This window comes from Fundulus heteroclitus, chromosome 10 (genome assembly GCF_011125445.2).
Source record: "Fundulus heteroclitus isolate FHET01 chromosome 10, MU-UCD_Fhet_4.1, whole genome shotgun sequence".
Taxonomy (NCBI): domain Eukaryota; kingdom Metazoa; phylum Chordata; class Actinopteri; order Cyprinodontiformes; family Fundulidae; genus Fundulus; species Fundulus heteroclitus.
The window spans coordinates 26107116-26132571 of NC_046370.1; the positions used below are offsets into that span (position 1 = coordinate 26107116).

General features: G+C 41.5%; 1 protein-coding gene across 3 annotated transcripts in view; it reads left to right on the plus strand.

The window, feature by feature from the left end:
- The first annotated feature begins 8045 nt into the window (after window positions 1-8045).
- LOC105935697 (signal transducer and activator of transcription 5B) overlaps window positions 8046-25456 on the plus strand; it is a 37327-nt gene continuing 19916 nt past the window's right edge. For 2 of the 3 annotated variants that reach the window (XM_012876237.3, XM_012876239.3), the window contains exons 1-7: window positions 8046-8418; window positions 10426-10594; window positions 10812-10968; window positions 12535-12624; window positions 12773-12950; window positions 16030-16160; window positions 25231-25382. In XM_012876237.3, the coding sequence (XP_012731691.1) occupies window positions 10467-10594; window positions 10812-10968; window positions 12535-12624; window positions 12773-12950; window positions 16030-16160; window positions 25231-25382 (836 nt within the window). In that variant the 5' untranslated portion in view covers window positions 8046-8418; window positions 10426-10466. The remainder of the gene's footprint in view (window positions 8419-10425; window positions 10595-10811; window positions 10969-12534; window positions 12625-12772; window positions 12951-16029; window positions 16161-25230; window positions 25383-25456) is intronic. The other variant, XM_021323429.2, reaches the window with a different exon arrangement.

The window sequence follows — 25456 nt, forward strand, 5'->3', positions numbered from 1 at the left end:
GCGCAAGTTGTAGTTTATCTAGTTTTCTGCTTTTGCTTTGTCTGTATGTGATGGCTGAAAATTGCAACACGCCTTAACCACTAATGATTTAATGAATAAAACCCGTCTGAGTCACACTCTCTGTGCTTTACTGAGTATGTACCAAAAAACAGTTATAAAATTTACATTTCAAATTAATTTAATTAAAAAAAGTTTTTCTTTCAATCCAGGATTGTAGATTTGTCTTATGCCTATCTAGCGTTTAGGGTTCAAAAATATTGCTGAATATGTTCTAATAGTCAAACTCATTTTTGTGTTGTTTTTTTGTTTTGAAATAAAGTAATAATTTTCATTCTTTCATTTTCATGCAGAGGGGTGTTGCAAATGGGGGCATGATTTGTGAATCATCTGATATTTAATGTTTTCATAAAATTAGCGATGAGTGTTTTGGTCCAATTAAGAAGTGAATTTGTGTCATGTTTATTGGACAAGCCTATAAAATATTACAGGTACAAACAACCAACGCCTTGATGCCATCACTGAAAAATACACGGTATTAATTAACACGGGATGTATAAAATGACAGCTAAAGCTAATAATAAGGGTTTTCTGTATAGAAGTGAATCTGTAAGCACCTGGATCCAGGCACCTGTAGGTGTTTGTGACAGTGTGCTTGCGTATGTAAGGTTTATCCATAAGAGCAATGTTCAGTAGTGGTTTTGAGGAGCCAAAGACTCCTCACAAAGAAACTAGAACAATGCCCGAAAGGACCCCCAGACCAAAGGTGCCCAAGAGAGACCAACACAGGGATAGCTGCCTCTCCATCCCAGGGGAAAGCAAAGAGGATTTATTAGTTTTGAAAGTTTACTTTTCACCAAACATATTTTCACTAAGCACAGTTGGAGCTGTGAGAGAGTCCTATTGGAATCACTCTAATGAGCAGACCACTGCAGACCGGGGCAAAGTTTCTCATCAGAAATTGTCCATCTCAGTGTTTAGGATGTGGAAAACAACATTACATTGACGTAGAAAAGAAGGAGCTAGCGCTACAATGAGTACTGTGTTGATACAGATGTGAAGCATCCTGATAAAATCCATGTTAAGAGTCTCAGCTCATCCAAGGGTGAGGCCTTGCAAACTCTGTCCATGAATATAGAGTGATAGGAATACATCAACTGAAGAAACTTCTTCAAACAAGCCACACCTCATTTTGTTGACCCATGCATTTTCAGGCATAATTCAACAATAGCATTTGACACGCCCAGGCCATTTGTTCTGGGGCACATAGCCTACCATACAATCTATATGTTGTGCTCCAGTAAAGGTTCCTGATCAAATTTCAGCAAAAAGTAGCTGATATATGACAACAGGCCTCAAGAACCACATTAAAGTCCTAATACTTGGTGGGAAACCAGAATGGAATAAGGAAAGACCGATGTATTGTGTGCAGCAGGGGAGAAAAGGAGTAAATTGAGCTACTTTAATCCAGGAATCCTTTCTATGTTATATGTTAATAGCGGATGATCTGCCTCCCCTGGATGATGTCACAGCTAACAGAACGCCAGACCAGGTGTGCCTACTTACTATCAAGAGAAAAATGACCGTTTGACTGCCAGTGTCCAAACAGAGGGGAGATTTTCCTCATGAGACTAAGACAAGATATCGATCATTCAGTCAGACCTGTTGTCTTGTGGTGTTTTTTGTACTCCTTATCATCTGAATGCATTGAAGTTATGGAAAGCTCCGAACAAGTATCGCTGCTCAACCACAATTTATTTTATTTTCATTAATACTATCTCCATTAGCTTATACAGCTAATGATTGATTGTAGTGACATGGAGCTAAACCAGTGACAGCAGGTAGATGATAAGGAGTACGGAAAAACAGAAGGCCCATGAAGGGGCCTTCAATTTAGCCCCGTTCCCGACGGCAAAACAGTGCCAGCTTTTAGTGACATCTTAGCTGAAGGAACTCTTCAGTGACACTGAAAACATCTCTCATTGATTTTTACTTCAAATAATGTTTGACTTTTAAATGTCTAATTTTTCAATGCCAGTTCTCTTTTTTTGATGTCATTACAAGTGTTTTTTCAATGTTTAATTTTTCAGTGTTTGCTTTTACAATGCCAAATCTCTTTTCAATGTTGCTGCAAGCTGTCACTGTTTTAGCTCCATACTGCCCCATCCATGAATCAGTGGTGTGCTCCGATCCAATCAGCACCTGGCACACACAGAGTGGGACCGTGGAACACCATCTCACCAGAACTGCAAAATGTTACAACATAACTTGGTTTATTATTATTTTATTAACAGTTCAGCTTGGAATTAATTTATTGCACAGCATAGATTTGCTGTGCTCACTGAATCCAGATGCAGTGCGCGACTGCACATGGGCGCAGCTTCGAGGAAACATTGGCCCAAACCTCTGATGGGGCTGCAATCATGGCTTCTTCACTCAATGGCCTGCAGGCCAAGGTTAAAGAAATAGCTCCCAGTGCTATATTTGTGCATTGTTATGCACACAGGCTTAACCTAGCGTTGTCTCGGGGTGCTAAATGCTTGCCTTAGTCAAGAGTATTTTTTTTGCAACTCTCACTGGGTTTGCCACTTTTTTTCAAGTCTACAAAGAGAATATAATTTCTTGAGTCTGTAGTAGGGTATTCAAAACTGCCCAAAAATGCTCCTACTACGTGGAATTTTACATCTCGCATTGTGAGCACTGTGGCAAATAATTATGATACCCTGCTACGGGTTTTTGAAAAACTTGTATCTGGGAGGAAAAAACAAGGATGATGAGACAATAGATTGTGTTAAAGGGTGCATAATGAAGATGGAGGACTTTGAGTTTGTTTTCCTTTTGTACACATACAACCAAATATTCCGTAAAAAATATGTTATTTTTCATATTGTCCAGCAGAGGGCTATGTATGTGAGGTTTTGCAAAACTAAATTTGAATCTCCACTGTCTCTCTATTGTCAAGGAGAAAAGGTCTGAAGAGGCTTTTCAAGTTGTTTACTAAACCAGTAAATCTCACAGCAGACCATGAGAAAGTGCCATCAATCACAAATACCTGACCCTCAGGATCACCACAGAAAGCTGTACATGGCTATCGCCGACAATCTGACAGAACAGGTTTGAAGGCATTTTTCAAATTTAGAAAGTCTGCAGTTTCTGGAACTGGTCAATCCAGGAAAGTTTGATGAAATAAAACAAGTGTTTCCAGAGCAGGTATTCCAAAGTGTCCAGCAAATATATCGTCATTTATTTGATTCAGGGAGACTAAAATCTGAACTTCAAGTTATATATTCAAGTTGTAACTTGCAAGAGAAGAGAGGAAAACTGTGTGACTTTTTGGTATTTTTTTAAAGACATGGAATTAGATGGTGCAATATCACAGCTTTATCAGCTGTTGTGTTTGGTTGCCATAATAGGAGCTACATTAGCTGGTGTTGAAGGCAGGTTCTCTTGCTTGAAAAGAGTCAAGTCATACACACGCAACACAGTGGGCCAAGAGCAGTTAAGCAAATTTGCACTACTGGCCATTAAGAGGAAACTGGTCAAATCAATGGAAAAGATAGTCAGTTGGTATGACAGGGTCATAGACTATTTCCTGGAAAAGGAGAGAAGGATTGATTTTGTTTAAAAGTAATATGTTTTATGTGTTTCAACATGGGGACATTGAGTCTGAGTGGACCATGTTCCGTGCCTCTATTGTTGAGGCGGCTAGTCGGAGCTGTGGCCGCAAGGTTGTCAGTGCATGTCGCGGCGGCAACCCTCGAACACGCTGGTGTTTTAAGTGCCTTGAGATGTTATTTTTGACCAATTGGTCAAAATCAAGGTTGTTTTTTTTTTTACTTTATTAACAGAAGCCAATTTAATGCCATTCAGATTAATTGGCAGTAGACGGGGGTTGGTCATATGAAACAAAGATTTTAAGAGGAACTTTTGTTTCCTAAAAATAACATTAACCATAATTGGAAAACATTTTGAGGAAAAAACTATTTTTTCCTCAAAAAAATAGTTTTTTGAGGACTATTTTGGTCAAAATGGTCGAGTTTAGCTAATAAGGCTAAGGTTAATCTTTAGCAAAATGATCCACGTGGTTTTATAGGTTGGGGACAACCATCATGCACAAAATTACCTTTAAAAATTCATTACAATGTATCTTTTCTTAAATATGAAATGCTACAAATTTATTTATTTTTGACCAGAAAAAAAATATTTTTGGAGGAAAATCTTGCCACTTATCACATGTTCTCCTTGCTTTTTACAGTCTGTTTGTAGTGATTTCAAGTATGAACCCGATATTCAAACCAGACACAGAGTTACGTTTTAAGAGGTTTATTGAAGGGTATGAGTTGTGGCAGGTGAGGTGGGTGAGCAGAACCAGACTGACCAGGGGTTGCAATCAGTGACAGGCCAAACCAGTGAGGAAAGCAGGGGCTGACCAGAACATGCGATGTGGACCAAAAAACCACCAGAACAGGCAGAACAAGTGGCTGGTACTCCCAGGGAAACAGGTAGACTTATGCTGCACGCAGGCACTGGGAACTTTCATCAGTGAAGGCTGAAAACACATACAAAGCAGAAGTGTCCAGCTGGCTGAGCGCACAGGAACTGGTAGAGGCAGAGCACATCACACAAGACAAAACAATCTAGCAGGGATGAGTTCGCTGAGGCAGGTATATATAGACAGGAGAACAAGCAGCAGAGTTGGCAGAAATGATTGACAGCAGGTGGCGCTGATCTGAGCTAATTGACTGGTGACTGAGGAAAGAACTGAGCTGATTGAGTGGTGACAGATAGCTGTTGGCTGAGGGTAGTGGAAACTAATTAGTCCAGAAAAGTCCAAAACAAAGCAAACAAAAACCTAAATCATGACACTGTTTGAAATAAAGACTGCCACCTGAAAGCAAGGTCACACGTGACCCCATACATGGATTGTTGCTAAGATATCCACTTTTACTGTCTGATCAAATGAGATTGCATTGGAAGCTGTAAGTTAGTTAAATTGTTTATTTAAACAAATATGAACAAACAGAAAAATGTTTGCAAGTAAGTAAAGATGCTAAACATAATAAAAACACAACTGAGAAATAAGACAATAGATTATAGAAAATATTGTTTACCGAAAAAATACTCAGAAATATATAATCCCCGAACACATTTCTGTATATCAGAATAATTTAGCTTTTTATGTATGCATTTAATCTTCATTAATGGCATAAATGCTGTTATGCTGATGACACTCAGCTATATTTATCCTTAAGTCCTGACAAATTTGATCAGTTACTTCAACTACAGGCATGCCATGATGATATTAAAACCTAGATGACTTTAAATTTTCTGATTTTAAATTCTGACAAGGCAGAAGTTGTGATCTTTGGACCAGAAAAAATAAACTTCTTAATCATCCACCTAATCTGGATGGCATTAAATTGGCCTCTGATAATAAAGTAAAAAAAAAAAATCTTGGACCAGAACGTGTCATTTAAATCCCATTGATTCACCTCTGGAACATTGCCAAAATTTTAAATATTTTGGCCAGGAGGGATGCTGAAAAACTAGTCCATGCATTTGTCACTTCAAGGCTGGACTATTGTAATTCTTTACCATCAGGAAGTCCACAAAGTCTTCAGCTGATCCAAAATTCTACAGCAAGAGTTCTGATGAAAATCAATTTAAATTTAAAATTCTCCTTCTCGCATCTTTTCTCTCTTCATAGTAGGTACGCCTGATTTGGTCTGGCGCTCTGTTAGCTGTGACACCATTCAGGCAGACAGATCATCCGCTATTACCATATAACATAGAAAGGATTCCTAGATCAATGTGTGTTTCTGTGCTCTTTGTGTCTCTGCTCTGTCTTCTCTAACCCTCGGTCGTAGCGGCAGATGGCCATTCACACTGAGCCTGGTTCTGATGGAGGGTTTCCCTCCTGTTAAAAGGGGATGGTCCTTTCCACCGTCGCTTCATGCATGCTCAGTATGAGGGATTGCTGCAAACCCATCGACAATTCAGACGAATGCCCACTGTGGCTCTACGCTATTTCTGGAGTGAATGCTGCTTGTCAGAGACTCGATGCAATCTGCAGGGTTTACTTATAGGAAACTATTTGACCAATCTGTCTGGATGATTGGATTTTGACTTTGTAAAGTGCCTTGAGATGGTGTGTTGTGAACTGGTGCTATATAAATAAAATTTAATTAAATTCACTGTTATTGTTCATTTTATCGGTAGTAGTGCTATATGTAAAAATAATCTAGCCTATCTAATATAGCTAGAACGAGTAGAGAAGGAAAAATCACATCCTCATGTGGCAGCAAAGGACCTTACAAGTAGCTACTTCCTCCTGGTTATCACTAAACTTCACCAAACTTCACTACCACTGCAGATCTGAAGAAAGCGAAGACCTCTTTTTTTGTCTTGCAGCCTGAATTTAGATCTTTCAAGGGATACTCATCTTAAACTGAATAAAACATATTTTTGTCAATAAAATTAAAAAAAGTAAAAAAAAATGAGGCATATTTAAACAAAATTACTCCTATCTGTTAATGGCAAACATGCTTTATCTCTGTAAACTATTTACAGGTCAAACAAAGAAAACCTTCCTCAACAGAGTGGCTGAAACCATCTGTAAAAAAAAAAAAAAAACAATTAAGGATCAGCCTATAATTTCCAAGGATTTCTTGCAAGTGTTTGACAAAAAATGGACTGTTAAGTTTATCCAGCTGTCTGCTGGTCCTTCTTCTCACCACAGCTGTGACAAAGGTACCCCCCCCCCATCAAACACCACAAAAGAATATATGTATTAATTAATTTAATAACTACACAGTTAATTTTGCCAGTTGATAAAAGAGAAATATTAAAGTTGGCTTTGAGCTCTGTGTTGTTCATGGCTCTTTTGACACAAGAAAAGGCTCTTTCTCCTTTATTAAGATATTTTTCTGCAAACAGTAAAACACATTGCCACAAAATCTGGAAAAATGTAAATTTTCCCTGTTCATTTCAGATTTTTTTTCTGTGTTCCCCTGTGTTCACATCAAATTTCTCTCTCTCTCTCTAAGATAAGAATTCCTTTATATTCCCACAATGGGGAAACTCTGTAGATAGCTATGGTCCTTTTCTGCCAAGAGAGAACATGAGACTTCCTCTCCTGTTTGTTCTTGCTGGAAGGGATATGATCTAATGTTACTACGGTAGAAAGTCATGCTGAGAAGTATTAGAATGCGGAAAAATCAAGAAAGCGGTACCACCTAACTTTACTACTTAAGGAGCTAACTGGTTCAAATATTTAGACATAGTGATTCATTATAAAAAGTGTTTAACAAGCCATAAATCAAGAATGTTGGATAGTTATTCCATTTTATGAAGGGGATACAAATTCTTGCAGGCTCAGTATGATAGTCTGTTTCCCCCAAAAATATATTCGAAAGCTGTGGGTTGAGTCTTGAGATGGTGTAAGATTAGTGCAAAAATACTTGAAAATACAAAGATCACTAATCATAATCATGAGGATAGCTGTGTGTAAAATGAAATAAGGAACCTGATGTGTTGGTGTTGGAAATGATTGGAAAAGACGCGTTTTACAATAAAGCAGACAGCTGTTTTCAGTGATGGACTCATTTAAAGGCCAATCTTTAGTTGCAGCAGCCAGAACTTCTGGAGATGTGCGACAATCAGAGCCAATAGACATCTGGAAACCACAGAGGCGTTTACTTGTTGAGAACTGCTACGTTGAGCCTTAATTATTGTTGCTATGAATCGACTTTAAACAGACGGGATCACCCCACTGTGGATCACCCTCATATTAGCCAAACGTTGTCCGTGTGTTCAAACAATCACGTGTGATGCCACGTGAGAACAAGGAGTGGGAAATATTATATTTTAACCAACTAACTGACCAATAAAGTAACGACACTCTTCTTTCACTTTTTAACAAAAGTAAAACATTTCTATTTCCACGTGTTGGTGCCTGGAAATGAGACGGAGTGGACTGTTTCCACTCTCCCCGTCGAATGCGCGTTCCCGACGCAGGGGCTAGAGTTCCTGTGGGGACCCCTGCTGGCGGGTCAGGCCGGCTGGCGCGAACACGCAGGGTTTGGACACACCTGGCGCTGGGCTGTCACGCGCTCAGCAGGTAGAAACGGGCTGGGAGCTCAGCAGACACCGCCGTCTGCAGCCTCAACAACACACCCGGAAATAGCGCGCTGCTCTATCAAACAAATCACACGAACACGCCGCTAACGCACAGCTGTCAGAGCGAGATTTAGCGAGATTTGCTGTCTTCGCTCGCAAGCCGACTTTATTAGATCCAGTGGCGAACCTCTCGCTTAGCAGGACCGTAAGTGAGGTCGGTCGACCACCCAGCAGCATGCCAGGCTAAGCCGAAGCGTTCCCGCTGGTGTGTGGTGTTGACCGGGGAGCTGCTCCGCCACAGAGGTGAGTGAAGGCCTCAGGAAGTGAGAACTTTGTTTGGAGCATGAAGGGAAGTTTTAGTTCGGACAGGAGCACTTTCTGTTCCTCGCCCTGCTAGCTAGCGGGGTAGCTTCCCATCGCTAGCTAGCTGACGTTCCGCTTTAAAAGTCGCTCCACGGATATAAAGCCCATCCTCCGTGTCATTCAGCCTGTAGCTACACGCAATTTAAGCAGGAAACGGACGTGTTGTTCTCCAAAGAGGCTCTGCTCGCAGCGCTAGTAGCGGCGCTCCGTCCGCACTGCTTAGCAGCTAACCTGGGCTCTTTCCAGGTAGGCTTACGTTTACTACCTGGAAGTTACAGATGAGGACGAAACGCTACGAGAGCAACTTACGATTGGTTCCTCCCTTTGATGCACGTTGACAGCTTTCTGGGATCGTGTAGCTTCTTCTTATCGCGTTAGAATGGAGTAGAATAGCTACGATAATCCTTTCTTTATTGGCCCATTGGAAAGTTCAGTGATAGATCCTGGACATTACTCCCCAAATAATGGTAATGAGTAAGACATTTCTCTACAGGTGGGCACAATAGAGAAATCTACAGCAGTGTGGTAAATATTAAGATACTGCTCTATTTGGCAAATGAAGTTTAGTGGGTAGGTGTCTTGCGACCGGAGAGTTGGGGCTTGATGTCAGCCTCCTTCCTGACATGTTTATGTGCCCCTGGGCAAGGGGCTTAACCCCAGGCTGCCTAATGATCTGTGCATTGGTGTATGAATGCCTATGCATCAGAGTGATTGGGTGAATGTGGATATAGTGGAAAGCTCTTTTACTGGTCAGTAGGACTAGAAACGGATTTAGAAACACTTCTACCTCCCTTCTGACTAAAGAACACCTCAGCATCCTCCAGAATGAGCAGGAAAGAGTCAGTGGAGCAGTGTTGGCGTTTCCCTCCTAGATCAGTTACCCCCACAACACGATCTTGAATTACAGGATGATGGCTAGATGGTAAATATACAGTGTAGCTTTATATAAAGGTGTGTGCAAAACTTAGTTCCATACAAGTTTGCAGGACTATATCTGCATCAGAAAGTCAGGGGAATTTTACCACAATTTTACAGGTAAATGTTGCTCTCGGCCACTTGTTTTTCTTCTCTCCACCATTAGATTGTAATAGTCAGAATAATGAATAATGGGTCCCAGTCTGACGCGTCACTGCAACTGAGTTCCCCACAAAGAAAACCTCACCATTCACATATATTGGGTAGAATGTCTTTGATTTTCTGATTGTTTCATGTCAGGTTATCTCTTTGAATGAAAGAGGTTCTGCAACATTTGACCTAATGACCAACAGGGACCCCCCCCCCCCCACACACACACACATCAGTTGCTCCTCACCTGTCCAATCCCAGTGGTGTTTGGGGGAGGTGGTTTCTGCAATAACCCTAGTTCTCCTGCTTTTTCTAATTATTGCCGTTTGATGGGAAAGGGTGGCTCAGACTGGGTGCTGAAAAGTTTTTACTACCAGCTTTAATGCCAAGCTGGTGATATTGCTAGGTTTTTCAAATTTATGAAGCAGTGCTTGCGTATTCCATAACTCTGTTTGAGTTTTAATACATTTTCCAAAATGCTAAATGTTCAAGTCACTTTTTTTTATCTCCAGCTGCTGATCTGATTGCCTTTTTCATGTTTTCCAACACATCACTGGAATGTTTAGCACAACACTGCCTTCTACTGAACGCGAGCTTTGTAGCCTGACTTCTTTCCTCTTCAGACTTTTCCAACAGCTTAAACTGAACAAGTCCAACAACAATGTTGAAGCCTTGATCTTCTGCTAAGACCACAAAGTCCCATAAAGTGCTAATAATAGTCTGCTGTATACATGGCACTCCCTCAGCTTCCAGTGATATGAAGTGATCCTAATTCTGCACTGATGCCATAAAAGGACAGAACTTAGTATTTTTATGCAGGTTAAATTTATCATGGGCTGAATAAATGTTTAGTGCTGACCGTTTTCAAACCTTATGTTGCAGGTTTCTTTACCTACGACCGTCTTGGTTCCACAGATTGCACCATGGCGATGTGGATTCAGGCCCAACAGCTTCAGGGCGACGCGTTGCATCAGATGCAGGCGTTGTATGGCCAGCATTTCCCCATAGAGGTGCGACACTACCTGGCCCAGTGGATTGAAAGCCAGTCTTGGTATGCAGCCAACCTGTCTTGGATTCTGATTTATTGATGGTTGAACGTCTGCTTGAGGCAGTGGAACCAAGCATAGATGCATTTTTTTATTTTCAACAAAAACAGTGATTTTGCTGAATGGTATCTCTTTATCAAAATGAATAGGAATGGTGTTGTTCTTTTCTCTAGCGAGTTATCCATCACTGTCCTGACATCTAATGAAGATTTCTTTTGTTAGGGACTCTGTGGATTTAGATAACCCAGGAGAAGAGGCCAAAGCCAAGCGTCTGCTGGATAATCTAGTGTCAGAGCTGCAGAGAAAAGCACAGCTTCAAGGAGGAGAGGATGGGTTTCTTCTCAAGATCAAGCTGGGGCATTATGCCAACCAGTTCAAGGTACCAGTTCAAGTCACATTAGCCATGTTTCCATCCAAATGCCACCTGAATTTTAAGCAAACTCTTAAAATGTCACAGAAAAGAAAATGCAAATTCAACACATTTCCATCAGCTGCTTTGGAGCGAATCAACCAGGCTTTGGAACACGTAATTTCATCAAGTTGATGTTATGCATGACTGTACAGGTTTTCCCCCAGGAAATGAGGTAATCCTGGCAGTAGGTGTCCATTGGGGGGGGGGGGGGGTCATTGTGTCAAGCAGCTCGAAGGCGAGGTGCAGCGTGGACGTAGTGTGCATCAAGCTAATAACAGTGCATTAGCTCATTTTGACAGAGGTTTTCTCCCAGACGATAACTTTATTTACTGTTTTATGTTGATTTCATACATTGATGCATTTGAATACGGTGGGGTGGAGAACACATCTAAAAAAAAAATGGAGAGAGGTTTCCAGGAACATGTTGCCATGGGGTAAGTTGTAATAGTTCTGTTGGGTCACATTGTGCTAGCGACGTTACATGCTGACTGGAGACGTAGAGAAAGAAATGTGATTCTGTGCTCGTTATGGGAATATCTGGGAGGATGCTGACAGCAGGAACAGTGGATCAGTCATGTGAGGTAAATGTTTGCTACGTCACAACTTATCCGGCAAATGCGTTTCCATCTCTCATTTTGAGCATTAACTCTTTCAACAAAGTCCAAAAAACACCTCAAGGGAGCGTAAAAACTATTTTTCTAAATTGAGGAAGTTATTTTGAATTTTGCCCTTTCCACCAACCCTTTGTCATGCAATTCTTCAAAATGCGAATATTTTTTATTTATTTATTTATTTATTTTCCCATGCAAACACTGCTATTGGTAAGGGGGTATCCATCCATTCATTCATTCATTTTAAGCATATGTGTTCTTCAGCTGCGCTGTGCTGGTGTTCCTATGGACTCTCCATGGCTTTGTGTGTCATTCAACCTAAGCACTGAGACCTTTTACCTCTCTTTCAGCGTAGCCCAAAGAAGCTGACGGTAGTCATAGAACTGGATTAGCAGGATTCTTTGAGTGGCTTTGCTCTACAGGCATTGCCTAAAGAAATACTACAAGGGACAGTACTGGTCATACTCCATGCATGAAACATTCGTTTGGTAAAAGATCTAGGAAAAGACCTTCCATACAGCTTCAGTCCCTGCGGTTACTGCGCAAACACTTGGGTAAATATGACGAGGGTGGTTAGCGTGTGTGCTGAAGTGTCTGGGTGTGGACAATGTTTTTGAAAACTAGTTTGTCTATTCTGACATGTAAGAACAAATGAGTTGATCAGATTCGGTCCAGAACGACCCGCTTTAGAGGGTTCTGCATTTATAGAGGTGCTCACAGTTGGTAATGAATCAGGTCCATTTGATCAGGGTGCTAATGAAGTGAATTGAATGTAAATGTTGGAGCTTGTATGATTCTCTTGCTTTAGTACCAGACAACCACAAAGTTGCTTCATGTCAGTTAGTAGGACATTAAAAGCTCAGGTCTAACTCTTAGACTTATCCAAATGAAATAATGTTTGTGTATCTGTTTGGATCTGCAGAGCACTTATGACCGCTGTCCTTTTGAATTGGTGCGCTGCATTAAACACATCCTCCAGTCGGAGCAGAGACTGGTTCAAGAAGCAACAAATGTAAGTTTTATTGATTATAAGTTTCCATTTAAAACCAATTTTACTGCCTGCAGGAGATCTATAAAACAAAAAAACACAGTACTGATTATAATAGTTAGAATAATATCGAAACGGAAAAAAAAGAAAGTCCATTTTAAACTGTGTGTAGGCAAGCTCCGGGGTTGGGGCGCAGGCCATGGACACACTGTCCCAACGCCATCAACAGATCAACCAAGCCTTTGAAGAGCTGCGCTTGGCAACCCAGGAGACCGAGAATGAGCTCAGAAAGCTGCAGCACAGCCAAGAATACTTCATCATCCAGTATCAGGAAAACCTGCGCATCCAAGGTGAGAATGCTCCCAAAGTCCATTGAAAAGTAGATTCAGTGTAACAAACCTCAATACTGAACTCCTGCTGCTGACGGGACATTTGAAAAGAATCTTTTCAAATTTGAAAAGGATCTTTAAGTGCTGTCTTTTGATTTGTTAATGAATGTTTTGGTCTCTCTGAAATAGAAAATTTTGTTAGATTTAAGTTCAGTTTTCTATACTTTGTTGACCTTTTTTATATATATAAAATATTCAATCAATAAATTCTTTGGTGGTAAAAACAGCACCAACTGAGGTCTATTTAAAAGCCATTTTCATTAACTCTCATCATCTTGGTCTTCTATTAATTGTTTAGAAATGCTCACATTCTGATGTGTAATCTGATTTATCTGTAACAAAGTGATTTAACTTTATAAAAACAAAATCTTTTACTGATTTAAGCAGTGTTGCTAAAGAAAAAGTTTAGACACCCCATCTCTAAGAGCTATTTTCTTTTTTTATTTTAAGAGGAAAAAACACAAAGGTCTAATGTGTTCATAAAAAAACACCCTCTGATCTACGGTAGAGCTCATGCTGGACTCTGTGAGCTGACCAGGTCCTTCTGCTGCAAAGCATCGCCGAAACATGACACCTCCATGCTTCACAGTTGGCGTGAGGTTCTTTTCCTGGACCGCTGTATTTGGTTTATACCAAACCCATCCTCTGTTCTGGTCTCCAGGAGTCTCATTTATAAAACTTTCTGTAGAATCCAAAATAAGTGTACATCCACCAAGAAAAAGAAAATGGCGTATGCCCAAAAAACATTTGAGATTTATAAAACCATTCGTATGCACACCAGCAGGTAATTCTAGGTCACAGCAGTACCTGAACGTCTGCTTACCAGGTTCCGCCTCATGCTCTGCCCTCGACACGCCCAGATGCAACCAAAAATGGTCAATGCAAAGCACCTCATCAATGTTGTGTATTTAAAGTGGGTCAGTTGCTCGTGTTTTTTTTGTTTGTTTTTTTTAATGGTGAAATGGCAGCTAGAGAGAAAACAAAATCACACAAGAGTTTATTGAATGTATAAATCACAGGTAAAAGTACATATGGTCTCCACATTAAAGTAAACTTGATTACTGTATTAAACGCCGGATGACAGCCTCCCACTGAGCTCTGTATACAAACTCTTCTGAGGCTTTACGTTCAGATCGACAACCTTAGAAGGGAGACCATGAGGAATGAGGTGTTTCTCTCCAGATAAATATGAAGATGAAAAGTATGATCATGTACAGCACTCAGTTAGTCAGGGCTCCTTTTCCCTGGATTACTGCAGCAATGCGGCGTGGCATGGAGTCCATCAGTCTGTGGCTGCTCAGGTGTTAGGAGAGCCCAGGTTGCTCTGATAGTGGCCTTCAGCTCTTCTGCATTGTTAGGTCTGGAGTATCACATCTTCCTCCTCACAATACCAGTTCTGTGGGGTTAAGGTCTAAAGTTTGCTGACCAACTAAGAACAGGGACACCATGGTCCTTAAAGCAGGTACTGGTAGCTCTGGCATGTGTGCAGGTGCCAAGTCCTGCTGGAAAATGAAATCTGCATCTCCATAAAGCTGGTCAGCAGCAGGGAGCATGAAGGGCTCTGAAACCTCCTGATAGACGGCTGCTTTGACCTATGACCTCAGAAAACACAGTGGAGCAACAGCAGCAGATAACATGGCAGCCCAAACCATCAGTGACTGTGGAGACGTTCCACTGGACCTCAAGCAACGTGGATTCTGTGCCTCTCCTCTCTTCCTCCAGACTCTGGGACCTTGATTTCCAAAGAAATGCAACATTTACTTTCATCAGAGAACAGAACTCTGGAGCCCTCAGCAGCAGTCCAGTCCTTTTTGTCTTCAGCCCAGGCCAGACGCTTCTGATGCCGTCTCTTGTTCCAGAGTGGCTTGAAACAAGCAAAGCGACAGCTGAAACCATGTCCTGCATAATTCTGGGTGGTGGTTCTGGAAGCTCTGACTCCAGCTGCAGTCCACTCTGTGGATCTCCCCCACATTTCTGAATGGGTTTTGTTTCCCAATCCTCTCCAGGGTGCAATCCTCCCTGTTGCTTGTACACTTTTTTTTCTACCACATCTCTTCCTCCCCTTCATCTCTATTAATGTGCTTGGACACAGAGCTCTGTGAACAGCTAGCCTCTTTAGCAATGAGCTTTTCTGTCTTGCCCTCCATGTGTAAGGTGTCAGTGGCGGACTTTTGGACAACTGTCAGGTCAGCAGTCTGACCTGACAATCCCCAGGATTGTGTCGCCCACAGAACTAGACTGAGACCATTTAAAGGCCTTTACAGGTGTTTTGAGTTAATTAGCTGATTAGAGTGTGGTACCAGGTGTCTTCAATATTGGACCTTTTCACAAATTCTAATTATCTGTTTTCAGTTATAATCATCAAAATTAAAAGAAAAAAAACACTTAATCTATCAGCCTGTGTGTAATAGATTTCACTTTTTGAAAGGAATTACTGAAAGAAAATCGACTTTTTCATCATATTCTAATTATGACAGCACCTGTAAATACCTGAGGTTTAAATTCAGCAAACTGTTTTCAAAATGCTGAGTCATTAAGTTTTTGCCTAAAGCAATACTTTGGTGATTTTAGCTATTTTAGGTGGGAATATAGGGGTGTCCTAATTTGTTCTGCAATAAAGATTGTATTTTTATTACAATTTACAGAAAATCTTTCCTTTAGTATTGATTTATTTTACATGAATTTTCCAGTGTCTGTAAAGTTAATATAGTTCTATGAAAAATCCACAAACTATCATTCAGTATTCTAATAGGGTGAAATATGTTTTCATAAACACAGAATTATTGTACTATGTTGTAGAAACACAGAAAATATGATTTCCAAAAAAAATTAAGTCCGCTTCCACTGTAAATTCTACCTATATTTAATGGTCTTTGTCTTATACTGCATGGAATTAGCCAGATAAGCATGTCTTCACTCCCCAGCTGGTTTATTGTGATCAATATATTGTCATTCTCTGGACTCTGAGGAAAGCATCAGATTTAGGAGGGTAAATTTTTTTTTTAACATCCTGCATGTTTCTTGCTATTTGCTTGGCTAGCCCAGCTGAGCAGCTTGTCATCAGTGCCAGCAGCGGAGCGCAAGCAGCGGGAGACCACCCTACAGAGCAAGCGAGCGACTGTTGAAGCCTGGCTTGCCAGAGAGGCCAGCACACTACAGAAATACAGGCTTGTATGAACATACAATTCTTATCTTTTGGTGTCTGTAATTTCATAAAAAGTGTTTTAAGGCTTTCTACTATATAGCATTTCCCATAATAATATATAATGGCTTGCTGGTTTCATGCACCCAGCACAGCTTCCCCTTTTAACCTAGAGAAATGATCAGTGCAACTATTCTAAGGCCTCACACACTTCATTTATTTACTTTAATGGTTTGTGGCACTCGTGGCCTTTATTTACAGTAATCAGACATGAGAATTGGGTAGACATGAAACAATGGTCCGGGTTTCCAGTCCTGTCTGGGGACCATTGCTGCAAGGATTGGCAGCCTTCTAGCTCCCCGAAGGGGAGAATTTTGAAAAATAGAGTCTCCCTGATGTATTTTGGAAGCTTTCAAGACACGTGATTATTTAAACAATAGAGTCAGAGTGCATGTTTCAAGTTGAATAAAAGGCAAAAAATGTGAATGATCAATTCTTCAAAAACAACCGTTGTTGTTGTTATTATTCTTAAAACATTATTTTTTCACATGTTATCATCATGTTTTAACAAGGTAAGGTAATCCCCATTTGCATAAAATTTGTTTAATTTGAATTACTAGCACCACATAAAACAGTTCAGATTAGGTGAGGTCTATTCATCATCTTATTATTCACAGTTCTGTTCTAAAAATGATCGTAACATTTCTTCACGAACAAAGTCAAATTTTTATGATTAAAAAATACAGGGTTGGAATTTGAAATTGAATTTACATGTTGAATTTATTTCAGTCAAATCGCTCTTTCGAAATCTCTTATGAGGGATTAAGTGGATCATAAAATGGATGGATAGATAACACCTGTAATTTTATAAACGAGTCTGCCAAATAACAACAGTTTTTTTTTTTCCACAAGAGGTTTAATAAAACGTTTTGATGTCATTAATTTAAGAATAAGTAACTGCGTTGGTCACATTTTAATCCGTTTTCTTCGTCGATATTCAGTTGTACAGAGCGAGGCGCGCTCCCGCGACGGGGTATGCATATCTCAGCAGGGATGCACTTTTCGGCATAAAACCGGTCTGTGTTTTGATCAGAAAAGTAGCATCTCTGTTGGAACAAGGAACCCAATCACTTGTTAATGTTGCTCTCAGTGGAGACAGATGCAAAGGTGATTTTTGAGATGTATAATCGGGGAAATGTAGGCGGCGGCAAGAGCTGCTATAGACGGCGATTTGCCGCCGTTGACCGGCTGCCCTGATATATATTATGAATAACGTAAAATATTTCAGTTAATGCCTTCAGTTAGTTAATAGTGTTAGTACATCCACTGACTGCAGAATTACCTATGAAACATTTTCACACAGCCAGAAAACTGCTTGTTGTCGCAACCAAATCCTATGGGATTCTGTGAGAGTAGGGAGTAGCAAGATGGCAACCAGTGACTTCAGTTTTTCGGCAAAATCAGCACTCCAGTGTATTATATAGCTCAGTCAGTCATTCACACCCTGACGGTGGTGAGCCATGTTAGTAGCCACAGCTGTCCTGGGGTAGACAGACGGAGGCCAGGCTGCCATACATCAGCACCACCAGGCCTTCTGACCCCCACCAGAAGGCAATGCGTGTGTGTGTCTTGCCTAAGGACACAACTGAGACGGAAGGAGTGGGGGATCGAACTGGCAACCTGCCAATAGACCAGTTCATTGTTATTGTTTTGATCCGGGTTTTTCGCGCATGCGCGCCGGACTGGTTGGCAAAAGACGAACACAATGGCGGACGCAAACAGCGAAACTGACGAGTTCTCCACGTATTTTTCTTCTTTAGATAACATATCACAAGATAGTTTTAAGAATAAGTCTATAGTTGATGGTATCAAATTGCCAGATCCACACAGCAAAAGCCTGAAGGGACGGAGTGAGTCTGTGAAATGCTGACAAGTGTTCCGTACCACGACATACAGCTGCCTTATAAACACGGCAGGCCAGTACAGACGAGAGAGCACGAAAGCCCCTGAAACCACTGGACGGCTACAATTATTTTATATCAGGAAAAAGGCTCCAGCAACGCCCGCGACGCCATGAGGGATTAAGCGGGTCAGAAAATGGATGGATGGATGGATGTTGTTCACACGTTTGTGCAACAGCACAAAGCGCCGTCGCACAAAGCGCCGTCGCACACAGACCGCGTCTCAGCAGAGGAAGACCTGCCCGGTAGGATAAAAAAAACATTGTTTACTACGGATTATTTTGGTGTTTTTGTCTTGTTAAAATGGGTGGGGGTGTCGGCGACATTGCAGCGTAAACACAGAAGTACTAGCGCCCGTGAACGGGGGCGTAATGGAGCAGCAGCCGCCGCCGCTGTCTGAAGCGGCTGCGGCGGCGGCTGCTGTAGCGATCACTACACGGGCCACTTCTCCGGCCCGTGTAGTGATCGCCACCTCCCCTCCGCCGCTATTTAAGTAGAACAATGACTAGAGCAGAATTAAGTTGTATTTACCGGAGATGAAGTGTAGACTGCACATTCTGTCGTAGTATGATGGCTCCCCCAGTCCATTGGGAGTGTCTGCCTGTGCTCTTTTCATTGAAAATATCAATTTCTTTTTTCGTCCTTCCTCCTTCGGTAAACGACAGAAACGTACATCCAATGATTTGGAATGCCTCTGTGTGCAACCGGGAGCACAAGTCGTAGGCATTGTTTAGATTCCAAAAATAAACGAACTAAAAGTATGCTCTAAATCACCCGTTTTGTCATGTAGTAGACGAGAGCAGCTCTGTTTTTTGCCAACCACCGTGCCCGGATGTAGCGCTGACGTCAAGCGTGAACTACCCTATAGGAGGACTCACTCCCTAACTCCTCTGCCACCGTCGCCCCAAACAATAAAACCAAGTTCTGTTTTTTAAAACATAGTTATCCCCTAACTAAATTCTAACTGAATTCTCATAAAAAAGCACCTTATCCATCTGAATAAGCACATATTTGCAAGCTAGGATTTGTTCTTCCTGAGCCGTGTGGTATCACTGTAGCACACCATCTTTCCAGCAGTAGTTAAGAAACAGTTTAATCTGGTATGAAGTTGAATAGGACAACAAAGAAAGGAAACAGCTGAACTAAACTTTTAAAAGTATATTTAATGTGAATAGGAAATATCTACAAAACAATTTACACGTGTTTATTTATTTTTTTGTAGTGAAAGGTTTATTGAAGGTTTGGATGACTGGTAGATGGAGAGTGAAACTGGCTGACAGGGAGGTGACAGACTTTGGGAAGTGAAAGATATAGTTGAGATGTAGTTCCTCTCTGCTGGGGAGAAACGGCGGGAGAAGAAGGCACAAAGAAGGTGGTGATTACTGTTGTCAGAGAGTTGAGAGAGAACAGCTCCAATCTGATGTATTCACTTTGAGGGTGAACTGTCACTTTAAGTCAGGGTGAGTGAGGATGGGTGCAGTGGCAAACCATTCCTTTAGTTTAGGGTCTGGAAGGTTAGGTCAGCAGCAGGGGTCCAGGAGAAGAAGGTGAAAGGTTGAGTGACATTACTGAATACATTGATGAATGCAGAAGTTTGCGTATCCCAAGAACCTCTGGTGCTGTTTACGATTGGTGGGGACCGAACAGTCGACCACTGCCTGGATTTCTCTGGGGTCCGTGCTCACCCGTCCACCCTCAAAGATGTAGCCAAGGAAGGTTGCGGAAGGGACGTGAAACTCACACCTCTCAGCTTTTACAAACAGCTGGTTCTCCCACAGCTACTGCTATACCAACTTGACATGCTCGTTAATGTTTTGGCAATAAATGAGTGTGTCATCTAAGTTGCAAAAGACAAAGTTATGGAGAAAGTCTCTGAGCTGTTGACCATAGCCTGGAAATCTGCTGGGGTATTGGTGAGACTGAAGGGCATGACTAGGTACTCGTAGTGGCCGATTGGGTGTTTTTAAAGGCGGTTTTCCATTCGTCTCCCTTCCTGATGCAGACTAGATGGTATGCATTATGGAGGTTGAGTTTGGGGAATATGGAAGTGCCTTGAACAGATTCGAAGGCAGAGGAGAGGTAAAGAGTACTTGTTCTTAACTGTGATTCGGTTAAGCTCACAGTAGTCGCTGCAGGGTCTAAGGCCCTGTTCCCACTGCAGGCAAATGTGGCCCAAATCAGATGTTTTTTTTTGCTGGTCAGATGTTTTAGAACCAGCAGGTTGGCTAAGATCTGGCCCAAATTAGATATTTTCAATGCCACAGCGCTGCTCAGTTGAGGAACAGTGAGATTTTAGACCTCATTAATTTATACAGTAAAAATCTATTCAAGATGGCTCTTGGGGAACCATCTTAACTAGGAACCGTTTGGATGAGCGTCGTAGTGGCCGTACACAATTTTGTGTACAATCCTGCACATAGGAATATGGCGGCTGGTGACTTCACTCGTTGCAATCCATTGTAATGCATTTTAACGGGAGGCAGCGTGTTGTAATCTGCCCCCGTTGCAAAGGGATAATATGACAGGGTTCCCATGGGTCCTTGAAATCCTTGAAAGTTTGTGAATCTGAAAAAATAAATTCAAGGCCCTTGAAAGTTCTTGAAAACAGCCAAAAAAAAACAACTTGTCCTTGAAAGTCCTTGAATTTTTTTGTGGGGTTGAAAGTTCATACGGATGACGACTCATGTGTCATTATTTTACTACCACACAATCTTTTAAAATTGTGTTGATTCCGCAGACTTTTAATTAGCAAAAGTACGTTCGCTCTTCTTCATTAGTTGGTAGGCTACGGTTTAGGCCTACATGCGTCCAATAGGTTACATTTACGCAGTGTTGCCAACTCAGCGACTTTGTCGCTATATTTAGCGACTTTTCAGACCCCTCCAGCGACTCTTTTTCAAAAAAGTGACTAGCGACAAATCTAGCGACTTTTGGAGACTCCTACGTAAAAGCACGCATCGTTCCTACTCTTGTCCTCCAGCGGCAGGTGATGCTGTGGGGCGCCTCCCCCGTCCCAACCCTGTTCTGCCGCTACCGCAGGAGTCCCTCTCAGTGCTGCAGTCAGAGCCACAGCATGTTTACCCTCAGCGTCCAGACTCCAAACGAAGCGCGCATGCGCTGGGATTGACGGTGCAGGTTGATCATAAATAACTGAATTTGAAATATTTTGTCTTAAATAAATAACGGCACTTGATTCACACAGCTACATGTTCATGTTTTACCATGATTTGTAGACTTCTTAGTGGACCACAAGAGAAAAAAGAAAATGTTAAAAAAAAGTTGAAAAGAAAAAATTTGTAACTCCGCCATAGTGTCTCTTTATGGTTCATTTTGCCTGTCTCAAACCCGGGTAAACGAGGAGGGTTAGTAAAATGCACTGAAATTGTGTCTTTAACAAAGGTAACAAAAGCCTGAGAATGATTTAAATCTATCTCTGAGCAGCTTTCTGGCAACCGTGCCACTTTAAACAGAAGTCAAAAACTAGCTTAATCAAAGATGAAAGTAAGTGAAAAAAATTGATATAATTCTGAACATCTCAATGCTGCATATTTTTCCATAAAATTCCATGAAACGGTAGGCTAATGTACATCTTATATGTAATGTAGTATGGCATAGCCATGTACTGTAGGCTATAAATGTAGGCTATGAATTTGATCAATATCAATGTAGGCTATAAATTAAGTCCACTTTCTTGCATTGTTTCTGACCCAACAACTTCTATGCCGTTTAGTCTTTTATTAAATTTGCATTGTATTAAAATATGATAACCTATTCAGCGGTCACAGTAGGTAAATGCCGCCACGTGTGATCCTTGAATTTGAGGAAATTGGTCCTGGAAAGTCCCTTGAATTTGATGTTCACCAAGGTGTGGGAACCCTGATATGATTGCCACCAGTGTCCTGCCTTTGGAGTTGAGATGAGAGGTGCTGATGTTATTAAATGTTGCCCTTGACTTCCTAAAGTTATGAATGAACTCTCTCTGCGCCACCAGTCCTGGTTGTATCTCTGCAGTCAAACAGACCTCTGTTTAGCCAAAATTATGTAAAATGGAAAATGTCAGATTTTCACTTTCCTTTAATTTCCCCCTCAGCACCCGCTGACACAAAAATGGCTTTTGTTGTACACTTTAACCATAAAACCTGTTTCTTCCATGTTTGGTTCGGGTCTGGACTGCTCCCTCTCCCAGGAACATCTCCAGTCTCCACTAGTGCAAAGCCCAATCAACCCCCCCCCCAATCCTGCTCCCCCTCTGCTCCCGCCGGGGAGCAGGGCGCCCTGGGGCCCATGGCCCGTTCCACCTCAGCTTAGCTGGCTGCCGGCGGGGCCAGTGGGCTGGGGGTTTTCCTCTGGGCCATCTCTTCTCTTCCCTTGGTGGGGGGGCAGATTTCCTGTGTGGGTCCCTCTTGGGTGCCTTTGCTTTGGGGGTCCCTTGGGACGACTGGGGTTCTGGGTCCCCCTGTGCCTGCCTTGGTGCTGGGGGGTCTTTGGCTCTTCACAACCACTATTAAGCATTTTTCTTTTGGATAAACTTTACATACACAAGTGCACTCTCATAAATACCTATAGGTAATGGGTTCCACGTACTTAGAGATTCACTTCCATACAGAGAGCCCATATTTTTGCTTATTTATTTATTTATTTATTTATTCATTTATTTATTCTTTCCACTTCAGCTATAACATTATACATGCCAGATTAAATAATAACTCATATAATTCAGCAATGGTATCATGGTGTTACTTTATTGCATCTGTTATACTATATCTGTTGGTTTTGCTGTTCTTTTTGCATCTCTCTTTGCAGGTGATGAAGCAGACTAAAGATGTTTTATCATTCTCTTCCTTTTATCTCTTTCTTTCACCTTTTCTCACCTTTTTTCTTGTCCTTCCTTTCCTCTTGTAGTGTCCATATAATGTATGATATTCCCCGCATGAATCGTAATAAAACTCTTCACATGCATAAATCAAGCGCAGCACTATGGCAAAAGCCATACTGCCCCTCTTGTGAAAGTAAAATCTGTCTTGGCATTAAGACAACAACTCTTATTGCCACATTGCCAGACAGGACACTGTAAAATGAAAAAAAAAAAAAAAAAACACTGCTCAATCCATCTGAGTTGGGCAGATGCTGTCTGCATGATGTCCCATGCAAACAGCATCGTGCTTAAACATTGACCGATCATCTCCCTGCTATAGGCTGGAAAATATGCCGTCTCAAGCTCTCTGGTGTGCACTTTCTATTTGTCATTGATGTAATGTACATTCAGAGTAAAGTACTGGTCCATGGTGTGACTGAACCAGAGATAAGACGTGGCTGCAACCTACTTAACGGCTGCTCCTCCTCAACCTGCTCTACTGCAGCTGCCGCTTCAACATTTCAAATTTCCTATATTTTATTAGACCTCACAACCTTTCACTTCTTGTTTCAGTCTAGATGCCGTGGAGCCACGTGGCTAAGGTGCTGTACACCCTGTATATTCTGTCAAGGGACATGACCATAGCCTTTGCCTATAGAAACGACTTTTCTTTCATTACAAAAAATTTTATTAAATATCAACATGGGCAAAATGAAATTGGTTGTTATTGTAAACTTTAGGTTTATCGCCCAAGCCAAAAGCAGGGGATAAAACAAGGAAGCAGCTAACGGCTATTAGCATCTCTAAACGAAACTATGCAGAATGTTCCAAGATTCACTAGGAAAAAGAAAAAAAAAAAAGCAAATAAATATCTATCATCTATCTTTCTATCTATCCATCCCTTGTGGATCAAAGGGACAAAGGCAGACATTCAAAGGTCAAATGCAGCTAAATTAGATGGTTAAAAATACAATAAAAGTTGAAAACTTACTCTTGTTGTTGGCAGTCAGTCTGACAACATTACCAGCTGCTCTCTGCTGGGGAGGCGGCGGAAATGTATGCGCGTCACGTGACATCGAGGCATGTCACGTGGATGAATTGCGCTAATGGATCGGCCAACGCATGCATGTATCGGCCGATATGATGCATTACAAAAACGCAAACATCGGCCGATAATATCGGTCGAGCTCTACAACATATTGCCTGACCAATCTCTGTGTCCTATAAACTGCTGATAGATTTGTTTCAGGATCTGGCCACCCCAGCCAAAATCCAAAGACCCATGTATGTACTGAGGTCTGTCTGGATTGGCAACTACCAGTTGTCTTTGAAAATGTTTCCCCTCCAAGTTGGTCATCTTTACCGCAGAGGTTACAATGGACTCGGTCTGGAACATTTCAAGGCAGGCTATGATGTCATCGATGTGTGATACAACATATATTTTATGTCCTGGGGTATCCTGCTGACATTTCCAACTTATTTTCCATTCCAGCTTGATTTTCAGGTGGGGATGAAAACCAGGAAAAGTCCCCATTCTTTGACTTGATTGTGATGGCAACCAGAGGGTGGCCTTCCTCATCCCAGAATCTTTCCTCTTCAGATATTTCTTGGTCTGGATTATGATTCTATGTCATCTTCAGTTCTGACACTTCCTCCTCCAATCCATCCTGACTCTAATTTTCCTGGCCTACACCCTCCTCATCAGAGTGGTGACCATCGAATATGCAATCAAGAACCTGACTTGCAGCATGCTAACCTGCCTTGGTGCTGCCACACAATGATATGAAACATTAAGAGTGAATAAAACTTGCACTTTTGTATTAAAATCCATATAGTTTAGTTTGTGTTCTTTGTGGACAAAATCATGGACTCTCAGGTCAGTCTGACCAAATAAAGTATAATTTTAATAGGTTGTGTTTCGGTCATATTTGACCAAACGTTTAGGTGTCCGCTATCTCGAGTATATAATTTAATATTGTCAGTAGTCTGACGTGTACAGCGCGGTTAATATACCTTGCTCATAGGACTCATGAAGAAAGTCAAAGATCTGCGCATCATTTAGATATTGTACGTTAGAGTGTGAACTGGTAACCCATCCTAAAAAGCTCTGATGGTTTTCCACAGCTGAACAGAGCAACACATTAGGGCAGGTTGTTAACCTGTGACCCTGGCTGACAGAGAGGATGTGCCCAAATGTAACATTCACATTAAATCGTTTTGTTTGCTGTGAGTTGTAAAGTCAGTGTTGAACACAGATGTTTCTCTGCACGTGGCTGTTTATAGGACCTGGCAGAACAGCACCAGAAGACTCTTGGTTTACTGAGGAAACAGCAGACTCTGATCCTAGACGAGGAGCTCATTCAGTGGAAGAGGAGACAGCAGCTGGCTGGCAATGGGGGTCCTCATGAGGGTGGGCTGGATGTTCTGCAGTCCTGGTACAATCTGGATATATTTGACTAAAATCAGCATGTTTTGTCTAAACCTGCGTTGAAAGTATAGATGTTTTGTG